This window comes from Pithys albifrons, chromosome 15 (genome assembly GCF_047495875.1).
Source record: "Pithys albifrons albifrons isolate INPA30051 chromosome 15, PitAlb_v1, whole genome shotgun sequence".
NCBI classification, from domain to species: domain Eukaryota; kingdom Metazoa; phylum Chordata; class Aves; order Passeriformes; family Thamnophilidae; genus Pithys; species Pithys albifrons.
The window spans coordinates 4,075,416-4,091,293 of NC_092472.1; the positions used below are offsets into that span (position 1 = coordinate 4,075,416).

General features: G+C 48.6%; 1 protein-coding gene across 2 annotated transcripts in view; it reads left to right on the forward strand.

The window, feature by feature from the left end:
• NRG2 (neuregulin 2) overlaps nt 1-15,878 on the forward strand; it is a 165,372-nt gene that overhangs the window by 109,225 nt on the left and 40,269 nt on the right. The window contains exons 3-4 of one of the 2 annotated variants that reach the window (XM_071570275.1): nt 7,895-8,013; nt 11,706-11,771. In XM_071570275.1, the coding sequence (XP_071426376.1) occupies nt 7,895-8,013; nt 11,706-11,771 (185 nt within the window). The remainder of the gene's footprint in view (nt 1-7,894; nt 8,014-11,705; nt 11,772-15,878) is intronic. The other variant, XM_071570276.1, reaches the window with a different exon arrangement.

Sequence of the window (15,878 nt, forward strand, 5' to 3'; positions counted from 1 at the left end):
CCCGGGACATGCAGATCTTCAGCTGGAGCCCAGGAGCCTGATGGTCCCCAAGCTGTGGCTGTCCTTACAGCCCCTTCTCTTTGTGTGCTCTTTTACCAAGGGAGATTGCTGGGGTGATGAAGTAGGCGTATCATTAGTTTGCAGAGGGTTGGCAGTTCAGTTTGGGACAGGCTGACCATATGACTTCCCTTGGGAGTAGTGTCCTACTTTCAGTATCACCAGGAATCCCTATTGTTAGCCTGTAAGTGGAGCCAAGGGATACCCTCCTCTCCTGTTTCTGTACAGTAGTCCCTCAGGCATCAGCAGTCGGAGCAGATTCATTGCTGGGGTCTTCCTTGTAGGGCTCCCAGTTGTAGATTATTCCCCACCCACAATGAATGGGGCTGTGGTCTTCCCTATACAGCTCACTGCACTGGAATGAAGGCAAAAAATAATAATGCCAGAGCAGCAGGGGAAAGAGAGTGCCAATAAAGATAAATGATTTCCTAATTAAGCCTGGAGACAAGGAGGGGCAAAGAGGACTGTTGAATCCTTGTGGGAGCCAGAGTGAACCCAAGCAGGCTATACCACCACTCTGGCAGGGGTCTTTGGGCTGACATTTTTAAACAAAGGAAAAAGCTCATTTGACAATGGATCTTGCAAGAGCAATTCCAGATGCCTTGAAGGGAAGACTCTTCTCAAGCACCGGTGTTGTTATAATCACCAGGGGAGCTGCTGCCTTGCTAAGTCTCACGATGTCATTATGAGGCTCCGATATTTGGGATTTGGTTTTAGCTGCTGAAGGCACTTTATTGGAGGGGGGTGTGAAGGAGAGAATCTCCTTTGTTTGTCTGTTTGTTGTTTTAGAGGAGATGATGGACATCATCTTGGCCAATGCACCTGGGACTGAACCAGGGAATTTGAGAACTGAAAGGAGAAGCAGTTGGGTCTTGAGCTCGAACAATCCACAGACTTTGCACATTGGGGCTGCTGAGAGAGTCAGGGAATGGACATTTAATCAAACTTGACTAAATTATAGCTGCTAACAAGTCATGGGTAGATTCTGGGCTGTATCAGCTGATGGTGTGTGCAAACAGAGGTGGAAGGAAATCTTGTCTGCTTTTCACAAAGATGTTGGCTACTTAACAACAAAAAAAAATTCTCTCCCTGCAGACCTTTGCCCACTGCGGTTGCAAAATGTCACAGACTAGGCTGAGACCCTCATTGAGACAGGAGCTGAAATCCCATTCATCCCGTTGAAGTTAAAATGCTTTGCCTTAGGGGAGGAGGGCTGAAGTGAGGGCTGAGTCTGCTGGCAGTTCATCCAGGACAGCACATCACATACCTGCAGGCATGAATTAGCCAGGTTGCCCTTGCACTTCATGGATCAGACACCGGTGAGGATCTGACACGTAGCAGCTGCAAAGAAATGACTTGAGGAGAAAAGAATGATGTGCATCCCAAAGGCTCCAAGCTCGGACAGGAGACTCCAAACTGTAACTAAATCACTAGCATAGCCTGTGTACCACCACAGTGATGTTTCACAGATGTTTTGGAGGGGTAGTTTCCTGACCATATGAAGGTGCCACCCCTTTCCCATGATCTCTGTTTCACAAAAGACTCTTTCCTCATCTGAGTATTTGCAGCCTGGCTCTGCTCATCTCCATTCCGGGGCTTTTCCAAGGGCTACCCGCTGCACAGCTGCTTTTAGTATGGCACCTCCCTCTCCTCCTCTCTTGGTTCTTTATAATTAATATGCTTTGCTTTAAGGTGCTCCCAGGCCTTTCTCCCCCTCTTCTGGCAATCCCTGAAGTTTTTGCCCTGTCTCTGTTTTGCCCAGCATATCAACCTCCATCTAATATGTGATATGCTTCCGATCCAGGACCTCTGTGCCTTCTCCTCAGCAGCACTGACTTGGTTGCTGAGATAGCAAGATCTGGGCACCCCCGTGGGGGTCTTGTCTCAGTAATGAGACATACACTCTTTAGGTATCTGTTCCACATTTCGTGCTGGAAAGTCCCTGGTTCTTGGGAAGCCATTAGAGCCTTCCTGTGTGAGATCACATGAAGCAGGGAAAGAACATGCCCTGAGGTGGCCCCAGACTACTGCTCCAGGATCTACATTTTCTCCAAGAATTCAAATCCTGGCATTGGGGTTGGAGGAAATATTTGTGAGATGGATCAATTGCCTTGAATTCCAGAAGTAATACATGTGACCTTGCATTGTTATCATGTCTGTGCCTCAACCTGAACCCTAAACTCCACTTTTGCGCATTCTATTGATGTCACACCCTGGCAGGTGCCACAGCCTGGTCTGGCACAAAAAGCAGCAGCACACAGAGGTTTGCCTCTCAACAGAATGGCCACAAAGCCCATTCCAGGGACTGGTGTGGTTGTGTGTCACTGCCCCTGCTGCCCTACACCTCTTCCTGTTGCTGGAACACCTGTGGCTGTCCGGCAGTGTGGCCCCAGGCTGCATTTGGGGCTGGAGGGGGGTTGCACAAGTGACCCTGCTCTTTGGAGTGTACTTATCGATCTTCTCCCCTTTTGCTGACACTGCCCAACCCAGAAGTGACTCCAGATCTGAGACCAGTGTCAGTGTCAGCTCTGCAGAGTGAGGACTGGTCGAGTCTTCCTCTTAAAATCAGCCTGTCCCAAGAGTGGGCACAGAGAGACCACAGCACTGCTGAGCAGAGAAGGGGCAAATCTGCTTTTCAGGTTAGAACAGCACTTTAATGTTGGGGGACAGGGGCAGGAGAGAGCAGGCAGAGGGGGTCAGGGAATGGTTGGTCCTGTCCTGGGCACCACAAGGACATTAACTGTCCCCCCTGTCCCAGCAGGTCAAACACGGAGTGGGGCATATGATGGTGTGAGGGGAGGAGGAAGGAGGTCTTCATCCACTGCAGAACGGGTGATGGCCCAGCTGAAAAGTCCAAACCTTCCTGCCCTTACCCCTTTTATTTGATTGCTTTGCTCAAGGGTGTTTTTGTCCCCTTTCCCATTTGTTCTTTCTGTAGCTAATACTGAGCTGGCCAGATCATGCTCTTGAGCAACAGTAGGCAGCATGGGACACTAGTTTTTCTCAAGTACTGCAAGCATAGTCATCTTACCCAGCTATGCTGTGCTCTGCTGAGAACAGCTGAAAGACAAGGACGAGATTGGGGTGGCTTCCACAGGGATGGCTGTTCAGGGGAGATGATGCTCCTGGCTGCTCCTGCCTTACTGGACAGAGGGTGTTTGCCATGGCCACCCCCATGCTGCCCGTGCATTGCAGTGATCCCTTCTGCCTGATTTTATCCCACTGAGTGCTTGGGAAAATAAATGTGTCCCCCTAGAGCCCCTGCTCCAGCTGGTGGGGCTGTCCAGCGTTTGATGGCTTCTGGACAACACTTTTGGATTATAACCTGGGTATTCTGAATCTTCTTGCCAATCATTAACCTGCTCTCTCAGGGCAAATGGAGCCTGTTGCAGAGTGCCAGGACAGCCTGTAGGCACCAATTAAATCTCTGGCAGGATGAAAGCATTGCACGTTACAGCCATTGCTGGCCTTCCTGCTCCAAGCATTGCTGGTGTGCTTCCTGCCACCGGCTCTCCGAGCAAACAGAGGGGAATGGAGTTAATGGGTAACCACAGCAGTGCATCCAGTGTGTCCTTTGCAAGGGTCATGTTTGGGAATTTCCTTTTCCTAGGGTTCCAGGTGTGTTTACTGTGTGCAGTGCTCTTCATTGACAACTTCAGGGCCACATGTGGTGTAGTCTCCAAATTCTCTTCATCAGCTAATTCCTTGACTTCTTCACTACTTACGTGTCAGCTACCCTATTCTTAGAAGACTAATAAAATACTACAACAGTAGTAATCCTAGAGCTATTCTTGTCCAGAATGATGCAGAAGTGGCTGAACTCTCACAGGGAACACAGAGTGCTCAGTGTAGGTGTCTCAGAGGCACCTCATGGCAGCTGCTCTCTTGCTTCCACACTCTGACATGAATGGCTTTGCAAGGAAACAACCTGGGAAATTCTCCCCATTTCCACTTGGCAGTAGGTAAGAAGACAAAAATGATAAGCTTGACCAAAGTGCTGGTGGGAACATGACTGCTGTCATGAGAAGTTCCTCCTTGGCTGAGATGCAGGGCCTGTTTCTTCTCCTCTGACTGCACTGGAAGCCTCAGGGCCCAAGCTCACATTTAGATGTCTTACTCTGAGATGTCTAAATTACAGCCAATGAGGCCACCCTTCCCAGCCAGAATTTGCCAGGATCTTTGTGTAGGTCCTGGCCAAGGGCTGATCTCCCTCTTTCCCATTGTAGTCTGGAGATTGGCACTGCAGAGGGTGATTTACTCATCCCTCCAAACTGCCCTCTGGGGGACTCTTTTCTCTTGGCCAGAAAGGTATTTTGGGGGAGCTTCTCTTGGCCAGGCTGAAGGTCTCCTTGTGAATCCTATCCCTCAGAGCCTGCAGACAGCATATTCCCCATGGCATCCCTCCACTGGCACTACAGGAGATAATTAGTTAGTGGCTAAATCATATGTTGTGAGGGTCAGGAAAGACAATGAGGCAGATTTTCCCCCGGAGTAAAGAGATGTCAACAGAGTTGCACTGCAGTGAAATGATGGGATCTGTCAGTGACCCTGGCCCTTTCACTGAGCAAACAGCCCGGGGCAGAGCCTTCCTCCAGAAGAATGGCATCGTCTGGCAGCCAGGCACCCTTGTGACTGACACGGAGGGCTCTCCCAGGGACTGCTGTCTCCAGGGGACACACTGCCCAGGAGGCTTCGTCCAAAGCTCCTGGGCACAGCGTAACTCCTCGGACACTGCTGCTTGGTGTTTCTGTAAAATCATCCCTCAGCCCTCATGAGAACAAGGTGCCTGTCCTTGGGGGCAGCAGGAGGAAGAATAGGACCTTGAAAAACTGATTTCCAAAGGAGTTTTGAGATATTTCCATAGCACTTGAGACAGTAAAATAAACAGAGACAGACTGGTCACCTTTGGTACACACAGATCAAGGAAGGGCTCGTCTCCTTGACATCTTTAGTTCAGTTCTTCCAGTCCCAGGCCTTATCCATGTTAATTAAAAGGCCTTTGGCTAACACTGTGAAGCAAGGTGTCTCCCTGGCTGTTTCTGGGCTTCCCAGAATACTGGCATTCTCTTTGCAGTGGCTATGCTCCACATGAAAACTGATCCATATCTCTACCCTTCATCTCTTTTCCCTCAAGTCTGTTGCCTGACATTGAACAGCACAATGTGGAGACCAAGAGTGGCCACACCACTGTTGACACCACTGGGGTATGAACAGCGAGAAAAAACTCTTGATGTTTCAAGGGGATGTTACAAGTCAGGAGAATTTCAACAAACTGTGTTGGCAAATAAAAATAAGGTCTTTTGACAGTACAAGTCCTGTGCATTAATGTAAAATAATCCCCTTGGTTTCACCTTGATGCTGCTATTCTCTAAATATCAACATCACTCTTTATTCTGCTCACATTCCTCTCCAGTTCCAGGTAAAAGATAGAATGTCTCTCACCCTCTTCTTGGAGATAAATCTGTCAAGTGTTGCCCCTTTCATTAGCCTTTTGTGTCACTAATAACTCCCTAATTCATATCTTTGGGACTAAACCCCCTTTTTCTGTAGGAGACCACATTCTTAGGTGTTATTCTAATGCTCTAGTGGACTTTTCCAGTTGCTGCACCTGGTGAAAGATGCTGTGGATTGAGGTTGTGATGGCACTAATTATGAGTAGAAACCTGTCCTCCTGCAGCTGAAGGCAGCGTGCCCATCAGTACTTTCAGCTCAGTGTGCTGGTGTGCCAGGGGGATGTTTTCGCTGGTCTCTGAGTTAGAGCCTCACTCTTTGAAGCTGCTTTCAGCATGTGCTGCCTTCATCTCTGCTCTGTGTGGCAGCAAAAGCTGCAGCCTGTCCAAGGGGCAGTTTGTAAAACAAATGGTATGTTCTGGCAAAGGGGGTTGAGACAGCTGGAAGAAAGTAATGGCTGAGCTGGGGGCAGTCTTGGAGTTGCATGTTGTAGTACCAGGAGCCATCTCACCCCTCTGATGAGCATTTCCATGCCTGTCTCTGTGGAGGGAGTTGGGAACATGGTCCTGAACAGGGCACTACAGCCCAACAGAGCCCACACCCATCACATGTCCCAGGAAGGTGCAGGAACTAACTGTGGCAACAGGCACTGGACACCCTTAAATGCTCTGCTGTATCTTGGGTGCTGCTTGACTCCTTAGGCAGCACAGCAGTGAGGGCCACAATGACCAGGGCTCTCACAGGTTGCTCTAAGAGAACATTCAGAGAAGGGCATGGTGCTGGGAGTCAAGGCAGCTTTGCACCACTCTGAATCAGCTGAGTTGTTTAGGCACCCATGTTGGAATGTGGTGGCCCAAGCAACTGCACAAATGGACCAGGGGAGACCTACAGTGAGAGGGATTCAAGAGGTCTTTGCATACTGTCAATGTTCATTTTAAAACTGCAGCACATGTGGCCCCAACTCGTGCGATTGAACACTTGACCACATCCTGTAAAACAGGGCAGTGCCTCTGTCCTGGGAGCTCCACCAAGTTGTCTCCAAGTGCTTTTAATTTACCAGTATAACTAGAGAGATGCTCGTGCTGTGTCCTTGTGCCGTGCCTCCCAGGAGAACAGCTTGTCAGGGTGTTAAAAAGATGCCAGTGTGCTTCTGTGAAGGACTTCCTATGGATGATGATTTGCACAGCCCAAAGAAAGCCCTTCTCAGATGATACGAGTAACATTGCAAGTATGTCCAAGGCTAATGATTATTTTCCACATAAATGGAATTTTATTTGCCTTCAGCGACACAGGCTGCTGGGACCTCTTTCTAAAGCTGGCAGTGCTTCCAAGTCTAAATAAAAGCAACTGTATGGCACAGACCTGAGGTAAAACCTTGGGGTAGAAAGCAGAGAGGAGATGCTCTCATGAGAAGAGCAGACAGGGTGGGTTTTGATAAGATGGCTAAAATGGAAGGAAATGTAGTAAACCAGAAGAACTCATGTGGGAGTCCCACTGCGGTCTCATGAGTGGCATTCAGTGTGTGTTGAAGGCTCCTATAGATCTCTGCTAAACTAGGCAACAAAAGGTTTTGCCTATTAGTCAGAGACATCCCAGGAATGAGTCATAGCCAGTGGGAAAGGCCTTCCCGCAGCGCTGCAGAGCTCCGCCGCAGAGCTGCTCCCTCTGCCATGGAGCAGCAGCACAGGCTCTTAGGTGACACCTAAAATCATCACACACACCCTCTCCTGCTCTTTTGAGGCACTTCTGGCTGGTAAGATGAGTGTGTGCAGCTCCACCCCATGTGTCTGTAGTCCATTGGAGGGGGTGTATTTGGGGGAGACAAAGCACTTGCCCTCTATATGGGCTTAGATGAAGCTACCAGCTCTGTCCAGGGCAAAGCCTGGGGATTGGATTTGCAGGCTGGAGAGGGATGAGTCCCCTTGGAACCGATGGGTGTTTGCATTGAGTGTGTGTGAATCACCACCCTGCTCGGCATCACTGCTGAGGAAGGTGCAGAACACACATCTCCCCTCCACATCTCCATCTGGCAGACGGATCCTGCTGTCCATCAGTGGCTTTCCTCCAGGGCAGACAGTCAGTAATGGGATGCTGGAACTCTTGGGCTCAACCCCACATAAGACTTTCTGTGTGAATGAGAGCAGGTGTCAGACCAAACCATGCAACACGCTGAGAGCAGTGGGTTCAGAGGTAGATGTTAATTTAGGAAATCCTGGGAAGGGGCTTGTCTGAATCCTGTCCAGGGCTATTCAGCTTGTGAGGTCAGGCAGCCCATCCTCTCAAGCAGGGGTGACCCTCCAGGCAGCGTCCCAGAGCCAGGAATGGTTGTCAGTTCATGAAGATGGTTAGCAGTCGAGTAAGAAATGTCTGCTGTACTTTTCAACAGAAAGATTTCCAGACTGCAGTTCAACAAGGTGAAGCTGGAAGATGCTGGGGAGTACAGCTGCGAAGCCAAGAACATTTTAGGGAAAGACACCGCAAAAGGCAGCCTGAATGTGAAAAGTGGTAAGTGAAGAAGCCAGCCAATGTCTCGAGCTGTCTGCCATTCCATAGAGAGTGGGAGGTTCTGCACATGGTCTGTCTTGTATTTTGTTTCATGCTTTCAGGATATCGAGTAAAACAATCTTGGGAGATAAGAAAAATGCAGCTTAGCATAAATGTTTATCTTTGTTATCTGTCACTGGCAATGTGGTTAATTTACATTTTAAATAAACTTAGAGTCTATGTATTTTTTTGAAAAAGGGTTAAGGAGGAAAGAAAGCTGGTGGGTTTGATGTTTTCATTTTTTAAAGAATTTCTGAGAAGCAAAACTCACCAGAAGACAAGTAATTAGACCATAACTTTGTGATGAGTGAAGTTGCTTCTGGTTTTCATCCTAGAATGTGTGCTCCATCTCTTAGAGCTCAGCGGATGGAGTCTGAGGTTAGGTGGTTTTACTATTATCTTGGTCATAGTAATTATATTGCTTAACATGATGGTTTGGATGCACCCTCCAGCTCAGAAAGTCCCTACAGTGGCTGCCAGAAGCTGGGAGGGCACAACTAGGGAGGGGATGACTCTTTTTCCTAAGATCTTCCTCCTGCCATTCACAACTGGCCACCGTGGGCAGCCTTTGCTCTGGGCTCTGGGCTCTGAGCTCTGCAGGCCCTTGCTGGGATCCAGTTTTTTGGGCTCTCAGGAGCATTAGCCCAGTGTGAGGGAAGGTAGTTTCCTCCTGCTGCTTTCTGGTGGTATTTTGTCCATTAACCTCTGCCTCAGCAGTGCTTGCCATCCTGAACCTTTTGTTCTGTGAAGCTGCAGTATCACAGAGCCTCCCCTTGGTTATTCTGCCTGTACAATCCTGGTGCTTTCAGGGTCTGGAGGAAGGCCATCCATGCTCAGCCCTTCCTGCCTGAATGGCCCTTGTCTGTGAAGTCAGCCCTGCTGCTTTTCTGGGTTTATTTCTGGTTGTGACAGGGAAGGTGTACCAAGAAAGAAACTGAGGCAGTGCTCTCCTTTTTGTTTCTGCCTCATGCCCTGGCTGTCCCATCACCACACTCACAGGCAGCAATTCTCAGGTTTCCTGAGAATTCCCTCTGCAGGAAGATATACTGTGTGGCAAGGACCACTCACAGCAGGGATGGGGATACGCCTGAGTTGCCCAGAAATGTGTTGAGACCTGAAGAACAACCAAAGACTCACAAACATCTGGCCTCTACCTTTTCCTAGTAGGAGCTGCAAGCTGCAAAGTGCTGCAGATCCGTGGATTCCGTGCCTGGATTAATCCATTTTCTCAGCTGCTGTGCCAATCTGCCCTTGGCTTGTTGCTCAGCTGCAGATCCAGTCGATTTCCTGCCTTGACTGGTCCATTTTCTCACCTCCCTTGCCAGTCTGCCCTTGGCTGGCTGCTCAGCTGCATGCACACCTTGCTGCTGCCTGCAACCACCTGCCAGGACAGCAGTGCCAGTCATAACCCCCTGCAAAGGTAGCCAACATGATGGTGGTCACTGGGGTCTTTTGCAGCCCTGCCAGACCCCTTTGCACTCTTCTCCTTCCTATGGAGCTACCCAGAGTTGAGCAGCCTTCATCTGTGCACAGGCACGTGCTGTCCTGGAGTTTTTCTCTTCCCTTAATGCTGGGCCTTCTTGGGATCTCAGCAGCTTTCCTCACTTCTGCAAGCTCCCTTCTTCTGTGACACCTTTTAGCAGAACACTCCTCAGGGCATCTGAATCCACAAATGTTGTCTCCCATCCCTTCTTCCCCAGGTTCCTTAGCACTGATCCTGTTGTGGTTGAGCCTCAGCACAGTGTTCTGTGAAGTTCTAGCAGTTTATAACAATAAATCAGAGCTGGCCTCCCCTTGAGACTTCCCCTTCTTCCCAGGAGCACATTCCAGCTATTGGTGTTTCCATGTGTTCTGCTGCTTTATATCCTGCTCCTTTACAGCTGTTCTCTCCCTGGAGCATCGCCCTGTCCTGGACAGGCTGGCTGTGACTGGTGCTCAGGGACCAGCTGCTGGAAGCAAACTCTGACCTGACAGCAGTGTTTTTGGAGGTCCTGTGGTGTTGCTGTGATATAGGAGGGTGAATCCAGGGCTGGGGAAAAGTCCTGAGCTAACATCATGCCTTGTGATAGAGACACAAGGTTTGGAGACAGCTCTGGGTGCCTCTGTAGACAGGTGGCATTGCAAGAGGTGGCCTGAGCTGTTGAGGTTTGAGATGAGTTTTGTGAGGTGTCCTCAGCCCCACATGCCATTCCTCTCCAGGGATGTAGAGGCCAGAGACAGGGTGTTCTGATCCCACTGGGGTCATGGATGGAAGAGAAGGAGCTCAGACAGGAAACCCTCAGGCCTGTGGATGAGATTCTGTCCCTGTTGGTAGAAGTTTCTCTGCCTGGCCAGGCAGGGTTGCCATTGCAAAGTGTTCTTTGCTCTATCCCAATACCACTTTTCAGTTGATACCAGTTTCTGAAAAGCAGCTTTTCAGCCATGGAGATCTGTGGTAAATCACCAAAGCCACCACATCTTTAGAGTGGCAGTGGCTGCAGTGCAGCAACTCCTTGGCACTTCAAAAATATCCATCAGCCAAGCCCTCACCTCATCTCTCCCCTGCATTTCCAGTATTTCCAGAAAACAACCGGATCAGAAATAAATGCTTTTGCATTAAGAAGCCTTTGCATTGAGGAAATGCTTCTGGGCTTAGCTAAAATACACTGTGCTTTGGTGCTATTTGCAGATTTTTATGACTTTGAGGTCAACAAGATGCTTTCTTAGAAAAATGTCCCATTTCCCATTTCTCTTTATTGAAGAATCTAATGTTGATATCACATGGCCATGCAGGCAGAGGTGAGATGTGACTGTTTCAGGCTCTTTTTCCACACAAAATTTTTAGACACCTCCTTAACTGCATTCCCCCCACTCCCCTTTGCTTAAACACTGCAGGAAAAACCAACCTTGTACAAAAAATCCTCTCTGCTTTTTAGCTTTCCATGGTGGTCTCACCCCTGCCTCTGACAGGGTTCTGCACCCCCAGCCCAGGCTTATGGGGCTTTCTCCTTTGTGCATCCAGAGGGTGGTGAGGGACTTTTCCAGAAGGTGCTGGTGCTGCCAGCAGGCTTGAGGAGAGTTGATGACTGTGGGCATTGGGCTTACCAGTATCCTGGTTTATAAAGAGGAAATCACTACCTGCCCTTGTGTCCCCTATTGCCCGGAGCCATGGCCTTCATCTGTTCCATATTCCTCAGCCTCTTGTATGAGTATTAGTTTGTGCTGCAGAGCTGCAAATACCTGTGGGATGGAGGCTCTTCAGACAGTCCCACCTTTTCTCAAACTCCACATTTTTCCCACTGTCATGTCCTCTGATCCCATCTTTGCATTCTCATGGCCATCAGGGCTAAGAAAACTTCCCCCAATTTCACTTGTCACCTGCCAGGTGAACCCTGAGCCATTTCTGCCTCTTTATCATGACAGAGACCCTTAACCACACAAGGCCCTTCACAAAGAGGGGACAGTGTGTCTTGTGCCATCTCCCCCTCAGGGACACTCCTTGCCCTGCCTCTGTCACTCCAATCCCCACCTGGGTGTGCCCTAAACCAGCACTAACACCTTGACAGCACCCCAGCCTGTGACCCCCAGCAGCACCTGCCCCTCTCCTCCTCCCCACTCTGCCCTGCTCAAAAGAGAATATTTTGTTCACTACTTTCTTACCTTAATTTCCCCAGGAACAACGAAAGCACCACAAGTCTTACCAGCCTCAGAAACTAAAATAGTTGTTATGGAAGAAGAGTGTAAGTACCTCTCCCCCCGCTCTCCCCACACAGCTGCTTCCCCCTAATTTGTTTGTTATTATAAGACATTTTGCATAAGTGCTTTATTGCCTCCTGGAATCTTCTTTAATCACTCCTCTCTGATTTTTCCCAAAGCCACTGATCTTTCCCCAGATCTTTCAAAAAATCTGATTTATGTTGCTAGTGCCTGTCTCAGAGAGGTTGATAACTGTTGCAGTGGCAGCTTGAAGAACGTGCTACTTCAAACTGTAACTGAATTTTAAGCATTCCCAGCTCTTTCAGTGCATGGAGTTATGGATACTTGTAAGCTGTGCTTGTTGCAGCCTTTGATTTAGCAGGGTTGGGGTTTTTCTTTCATTATTGCTTTATTTTGGGGGGTTGGCTTGGGGTTTCTTTTGAGGACATGTGATAAAACCAAAATAGGCTGTAGGAAGTGCAAGAAAAAAGACATGAGTCTTGTAAACACAAGTCATAAGAAATTTGCAGAAAATCCCTCTGTGCCTTACCATCCCATTTTTCCTTGAGTCTCCAGAAAGCCAGAAGAGATTTTCCCAAACATTTAATTTGATTTAATGTGGCTGGATTGCTCTTCAGCATTCCCTCCTATTCAGTTGTCCCGAATGCAGTTGGAAATGGGCACACCAGGATAGAAATCAAAGCATGGACACAGGTGCAGATGTGGAATCCTGGGGCCTGGATATAGCCTCAGGTCTTTCTGGTGGAAGGTGTCATGTCTCTGTCAGAGGGTCTCTCTCCAGTGGGAATCCCACCAGGATCCCATCTAAACCCCCTGGAAAGTCAGGACCAGATGGGTATTTTGAGATCTGTCCTGTATTTCCATCCCAGCTGCTGATGCCCAGAACTGGCTGTGCCTCACTGTTGGCAATTCTGCTTTGCAGATTTTATGGAGATGTTTCCTCCTTGGAAAGCTCAACCTTTTATGATCTTAAAGGAAATCTGATTGCAGACACAGCAGGCACTGGCTAGGTATCCTTTAAAAGCTTTTCTGATTAGAAAACTGCACTTAAAATGTGCTCTTGTGTAGTGCTTAGCATTGCACTGCACTGGAGACACCAAGCTGAGGCACAGCATCATTAATGCCATGATCCTTCCCCAGGATTTGCCCTTTGTTTTCAGCAGGAGAGATCCATGGTACTTATTTGCGTTGTATAAGATAAATGCTCTCTTCTTAAAAGCTGAGTCTCAGAAAAAAACCAGAGAAATTTCTCCTTTTGGAAAACCTCTTTCCTCTGTGGATATCATGTGTTTTCCCCTTGGAGCATTGTTAAAGCCTTTCCTACCACCTCAAAGTGTATGCAGTAGAAATTCTGAGTGAGGCCTGACTTCCTACTGCTGTTCTCCAGTGGCCACAGGTCTCTGGGCATTGCTGCATCCTTGACACAAGGCAGACAGAGCTCAAAATGCACCCCAGGTCTCCAAAGTGCTCTGCCTCTATTTTTGGGTAATTTTTTGCTCTGGAAGTGTATTTTTTGTCCTTCTGCTTTCCATCTCTGCACCTTCCCCTGCCTAGTTGGCACCTGCCATAAGGCTGTAGAGTGTAAGGAGGCAAATTGGTACCTTTGGTTCTTGGAAACATCTGCATTGTCTCTATGAAGGGCATGGGATCTCCTCCCCAGCTGCTGCTCCCTTTGTCTGGAGCAGCAGCTCTGGTTCCCTTTGGCAGGGACACTGTTTGGCGTGGGCCTCACAGGTTTCACAACAGTTTGGAGAAACCCAAGGATCCCTTGTTGTTTCTGGTGTGGTGACAACCCTGATACCAGTGTGGATCTGGGACCAAAGACAGCGTACGTGGTAGACTTGGGATCTGACAGTGCTGCCTTTGAGAGCTGTTTGGAATCCACTCTTCCTGGCCTCCTTGTCCAGCCCATGTGGATGTGGCCCCATACCCAGGGTGAGTACTGGGACCTACTGGACAGAGAGTTGGGTTTTCTGAAGCCCCCACTACCTGGTATGAGCATGGCATGGGGTATTGCTCAGTTTTGCTCAGTGGTGTGAGTCCCTTCAGATGAACCAGAGCCATTTAGCAGCTGTAAGAAGATGGACCACGGAGTGTGGTGAGTCCTGGCCTGGTCATAGGGATTTGGTGTCCATCTTAACACCAGCTTTGATCCACATGACAAGCTGCACTCTGAGAGCCAGATTCAGAAAGGAAATCTGAGAAAGTCTTTCCACGATGCTGCAAGTATTGACAGTAACACAATCTTGCACCTTCCCCAGAGTATTTTTGGTGGAGCATGGTCAGATGAGAGCAGTCCTAGAGTTACTTGGGCACTGAGGGGCAATGAGTAGTACCTATTGCTCTTACCAGAAAGTCTTCCCATGAAGCCCAGTAAGCATGAGAGAGTTGCAGTAGCCTCATGCATGGTGAAAAAGTGTTAAAGAAGACACATTGTCCTGTGTTTGTCGTGGGCTAAGATTGTGCAGTTGGGTGGTCACAGCAGCTCAGCTCACAGGCAAGAACTTGCAGGGATGTGGTAACTTGATCATGTGCTCTGATGCAGAGAGAAAGGTCCTTTATGCTCATTTCGACATCCAGAGGACTCAAAATGGTAACGTGATCCTGTCACTGTGCAGCTTGAAGCAGCTAAACAAGGTTCAGGAGTCTGTGGCTATGGACATGTTTGGTAAACAGAACAGGAATCAGTGTCCACATTTAGAAGCAGTCTGATGGAGGCAAAAATGGAAGAAGGTTCAGAGCAACCTGGAGAGCAGTCTGAGATGTAAGGTTTATGAAGGGCAAAGATAGTAAAGCCTCTTCAAAGTTTCATTTTAAAAGGGTAAGATAATGATTGAAATCTCTGAAAAGGTGAGGTAATCCCTTCTGCTTGTTTTCTAGTTCATTCCCTTGACTTTAACAAACAGGTAAAGTCCTGAGGGTAGGAACAGAAGACAGGCTGGGTGGAGGAAGCATGGTTTGGATACTGTCAGGATAGCAGAGGATCTGCCAGTGGCTGGCAGATGCTCTAAACCAACATGCATCATTGCAGCTGCTCACCTGGACTCTGCTCATGCCCTGTGCTCACTCTCCAGCTGATTTGAGTGCCTTCACTTTACCCTTGGCTGTGGGTGCTCTGCAGCAGAGAGAGGTTTGGGATCACAGAAGGAGGTGAAGGAGGGAGAAAGAGCAGAAGAGACAATGCTGAGTTGTGCTGGGAACATGAGGATTGGGAGATAATGTGACGTATCTGAATGAAAGCTGGACTTTCTGTACTGAGTTTTCAGGCCTTTATTTCAACTGCTGGGGATCACAAGTCCTCCCTAAAGTCCCTTTAGAGATCCCTGTGGGAGGGGTAGGTGAAACATTCCTTCTTTCTCCAGTTAAGGCTAACTCTTCACACACCAGTTTGGGTCCACAGATTTCATTGCTGTCATTTTGGTGATGTCTTTGGACTGTTTGTAGACTGATTTATTTAGATTAATTCAGGTTATCCCTCTCCAGTTTAATACCTTCACCAGTGCTTAAATGGCTGGGTGATGGAAATGTTTGCCTCACTTTGTCTCTCCCAAATGAGATAGGCCTGATGGACTTGCATGATTGCAATGGCTCAGAGATGTCTTTGCTGTGATGTGGTTTATGAGTCACATCTAGTCTGAACAAAGCTACACACACACACCACAGTAACGTGTGCCACGTAGTTATGGTCCAGCCAACTCCCCCAACCCTTGTCCAAGTCCAGTCTGGCATGGCCTTTACTGGGTGACCGTGGTAGACCTGGCTGGTCAGTCTCTGGTCCCTCCAGTCTGAAGGCACAGTGTTCTCCCAGAGGCAATAGTGCTACAAACAGGGGCACGATGCTCTGGGTTTGGAGTTGACTCATGTCCAGCCAGTCCAGAGCATGGGCAGAACAGACCATGTCCAGCCATGTGGACAGACCAGTTTTCAATATTAGACTAAAAATAAGTCTTGGTGTGGTCTTTGCTCAGATACAAACCCCAGAGCTGGAGGTGTGGTTGTAATTGAGTGGAACCTGCACATACACAGACACAGGACCTTGAGGTGAACGTGGTGGAGATCTCATTGTCACTCTGCAGAGAGCTGTGATGTGGATGTTGTCAGATCCTGGTTTTTTCTTGTTTTGCTGACAA